Source organism: Odontomachus brunneus, unplaced genomic scaffold (genome assembly GCF_010583005.1).
Source record: "Odontomachus brunneus isolate Ranch 3 - 2012 unplaced genomic scaffold, Obru_v1 Obru_scaffold_079, whole genome shotgun sequence".
In the NCBI taxonomy this organism is placed as follows: Eukaryota; Metazoa; Arthropoda; class Insecta; order Hymenoptera; family Formicidae; genus Odontomachus; species Odontomachus brunneus.
This window is the reverse complement of record NW_022639529.1, coordinates 1,164,954-1,169,146: the sequence shown is the minus strand read 5'-3', so window position 1 is coordinate 1,169,146 and position 4,193 is coordinate 1,164,954. Positions and strand designations below refer to the sequence as shown.

General features: G+C 31.4%; 1 protein-coding gene across 1 annotated transcript; it reads right to left on the bottom strand.

The window, feature by feature from the left end:
- Nucleotides 1–1,918: 1,918 nt before the first annotated feature.
- On the bottom strand, nucleotides 1,919–3,796 carry LOC116847528. Its single transcript, XM_032822623.1, has 2 exons — nucleotides 3,449–3,796; nucleotides 1,919–3,369 (listed from the first exon to the last, which is right to left on the bottom strand). Exon 2 carries the CDS (start codon nucleotides 3,228–3,230, stop codon nucleotides 2,274–2,276), a length of 957 nt encoding a protein of 318 aa, XP_032678514.1. The 5' UTR covers nucleotides 3,231–3,369; nucleotides 3,449–3,796; the 3' UTR covers nucleotides 1,919–2,273.
- Nucleotides 3,797–4,193: the final 397 nt, after the last annotated feature.

The window sequence follows — 4,193 nt, the reverse complement described above, 5'->3', positions numbered from 1 at the left end:
AATGATACAGGTGGATGCAGATAAGTGAGAATTTGCATAAGATATGAAATGAGTTGTAAATCTCTGAAAGAAATGTCCAATGTGTGACAGCTTATTGATTCTTATAAATGTATTGCGTGATATTTTATTTATAATATTTTCGACGAGATTGTTATTATTTGCGATATGTTTATTTAAATGATAGGAAGGGCAGATAATTATTACATATATTGTTGCATATATGGAACTTCTGTATCAATATTTGGAAAAGGGACCTGTATTTGTGAATGCACCTGTACCATTGGGTGTTGTGTCATACCTGAGCGCGCATACTATAGTCAATATAATTGATTAACTTTAATTGTTGGTAATGTGAAAAGTATTATAGTCTCGACATTTTTGCATTAGGATTTTTTTCTTCAAATTACCTCAGGAATCCGTTCTTAAGAGGTAATGCGGTAGTGGCGGGACGCCCTTTATAACGGATATTAATATACAATCACATATATGCTCTATTTCAATACAGTATAAACTATTTTTCTCAGATAAATTTTAGAACATAGTCGGCAATCTACACAATAAAAGAATTTCTTTTTAAGTAATTACATAAAGTTAAATTTTATCATTTATTAGATCACTGGATATATTCAGGAATGCATCGAAAAAGTGCTCAAAACGTATTGAAACAAAATGTACATATCCTATTCTTTTACAAAAACAGGAGAGAGAAACATAATATATATTTACTAATGAATGTATTCTATTAAAAGATCTATATTTCACTGGCGGCGATGAATATATTTTGTTTAGGTAAAAATAATAGATGATATCTCGGAAGACACTATCCGAGCAAAAATTGAATCTAGTGATTGTTTAGTAATGACACAGAAAAGTTGAGTCTTACATTGCTACTAGCTAGTAGTACTTGCTAGCTACTAGCTAGGAATGTAACGCTCACTTCTCCTAGTGGCTGTACTAGAAAAATTAGCTAGTACCTAGATACAAAATAATAACTTGTAATTATCTAGCCTGCACTAGACAGTGAGTAGATAGTAAAAACGAAAAAATTATTTTTCTTCGATAATTTCACTTTCTCTCTCTTTCTCTCTTTAGGAGAGGTGATCTAATGGAGTTTGGTTTCCTGTAATTTTTCTTCATTACGTATTGTTTCCATTCTATTGGAAAAATTCATTTTATACTTCGGGACTTGAACCTCTGGCTATTGAGTCTGGCACTTTACCTGCTAGACCACTACTATAGTCGGTAGTAAACGTTTTATATTAGCTACATATGATTTACTCAATGCCCTTTTATCTAATGTCTAGATGAAAACAAAAGAAAGATTACACAGTGACGAGATGGAAGATTCAGTAAATCATGAATAGAAATTGAATATCAAACGCTGTCTAGTAACTGTTTAGTAGCAATGTACTGTCGATCCAGAATGTAAATTAGATCTCAAAACTGTCTATTCACTAGAGAGTAAATTTGTGTATTACATCGTCATTTTCTATACATAAATTTACTATCTAGTGGGAAGACAGTTCTGATATCCAATTTCTATTCAGGATTTACCGATGATTTTTTATCTCGTTACTGTATAATATTTTCCATCTAGCCACTATTTATATAATTGGTATAGTTACTAGACAGTCCTGACATTCAAAAGACTGAGTAAGAATTTTTAGCCAGTTACGAGCTAGTGACTGGCTAGAAAATTTATCTAGTCATTACTATCTAGTTACTAGTTTTGAAATCTGCTCTACTAGATATATTTTTGCTCGGACAATAGTTTCAGATATGTTTCAGTATTTGTATATATATTTTGACAATTTAAAATGTAAAAGTAAATGTAATGAGTTATGAATATTGATTACAAAGTACAATATAGAGAATATAAAGTATATAAAATGTGTTATAATTTTTCATATCACCTATCAACTGCAGAACACGGACGATAAAGAAGAGACTTACAAGTCGACTACACTTAACTCAGTATTGAATAATCTGCATATAATACATATAACTACTGCATGGCATACGACAATTTGTAAAATTGTAAGATACTTTGTATGTGGCAAAAATTTTATTACTTCATATATAACATGTTTTTTATATTCTGAAAAAACAAGAAACTATTAATTTATGTCTGAGTATATGCCTCAGTAAAAATGTATTACTTATTCCCGAATTTTATTAAGAAGCGAGTATCATCAAATATACTAAAATGAAAATGAGATCAAATAACACGTTATCTTCAGACTTTGACTGGACTAGTTATACCCAGTTTAGATTCATGAATACATAATAAAATGTGCATTTCGGTAATAAAGTCCTCCAGTTACATAGTCTCTATATGGTGTACAACCGTGGAATTTATTTTTTCTGTGCAATCGTTCTCTGATTGCACCTATTACTTCTTCTATCTTATTTATAGTATCTTGCGCTGTATCTTCTGAATCGGTGGTTAAAAGTAACGGACACTCTTGCGCTATTATTGTTGTTATGGAATCAAACCACGTTTCTACGAGAATACCTTCTATTTCGGGTAGCATGATCACATTTGGTTGCTCATATGATTCTAAGCGTACATAATCGTAATACGTCTCTGACACACTTTTAATAGAAAGTTTCTTCCTATTGTAACGGCACGCACTACACACAGACTCTAGATCGCACGATTCGAATATTGGCGATTTTATAAATACAATATGCAGTTCTTTTATTTTCAATACATGTAAGAGAATATGCCAAATTTTCAAATGCATTACATCTATTCTATTTGCATCTATAAGATGAACAACGTATTTACCTGCAGTGCATGTAAGAGGTAATAAGTTTAATTCCTGTAACGCGTAATATAATGTCAGCGGACCGGATACAATATCAGAAAATATATATTGTACAAATTTCCAGTGAGAATTTAAAATATTGAAGCTTAATTTCATTACAAGCTTAGCCGAACCTAATCTGGGTACATAGTTATCAACAAATGTAAAAATATTATGATAAGGTTTCTCATCGGGAAATGTGGTGAACTGTAGTTTGTGTCGATATTTATGTCCTATTTTTTCGTTAATATATTCTATATTTATGTTTAAAAAAAGCAATAGCTCAGTGCAGTAATCCTTGTGTTTTAGTTTAGAATATTTTCGATGGTCATCACAAAAATTGGCTGAGTAGCAAATGTTGCAGGGCTTGATGTTTACTTGTTGGTGACACATTAAACACGATTTTGCGCATATAATCATCTCTGTTTCGTATCGGTATGTACAACGTGATAGAATAGCTAGTATTTTAGGAAAAATATTCTTCCGTGATTCTATCCATTCCTCCGAGATATAATATCTCTCCCGAAGCGATTTGTCTGTTATTAAAATTGCTAAAACTCTGCAAATCTCCAAATGTGAATACTTATGTATCTCTTGGTGCTCCTCGGAACAGTAAGAAATCATATAACATCGATTACATGTTATTAAGTTTCTGCTGGGCAGTTTGCAAACATGACAAATGTTTGGATTGAAAAACTGATTATATTTGTCTTCTGTGTATGGTCCATTAAAAGGTATTACTTTCTGTGAATACATCACGATACATCTTAGTAATTATCGTTTATGATTATTTTGTTTGTAATATTTACTTCAAAATAATGCGAGAACTTCAAACTCGACAACTCACGAAGTGTAACAGAAATATTTATACCGATTATATATAGATACTTGATCAGTAATAATACGAGGGACACTAATAGCGAATACGAATATGTTTGTATGGAAAATGTTGTTGACAAGATAAGTTGAATCTACCGTTATGACGGACTAGAAATATTGGTAATTATGTACAATAAGATCTTTTTCGAATTTTGGTACTTTTTGCAGGTCTTTTGGTAAAAATATTTATTTTAACTTCAACATTGATAATCAATCGGGAGAGTCCGAAAAATATACAAGTTATATATTAACTTTTTTTTCACTTTAATGTTTCGCTTGTCAAACGTTGCTGCTTTCCCACAATTTAAACAAGTTACTGACCTTGGATGTCGCTGAAATTCACCTATCTTATGTACTTTGATGCGTAGAAGCCGAATCTGAAAGTTAAAATCGTCTCTCGGCTCTACAAACCGAGAAATTAATTGTTAAAAATGCTATGTATGATAGATTAGGAAACCTGTCATTGCAACGAAAAGTCTGTTCGTGGAGTTGTCTTTTATGTAC

Coding starts and splice junctions, on each gene's coding strand:
- LOC116847528 (XM_032822623.1), bottom strand. CDS start 3,230: ATGATTATATGCGCAAAATCGTGTTTAATGTGTCACCAACAAGTAAAC.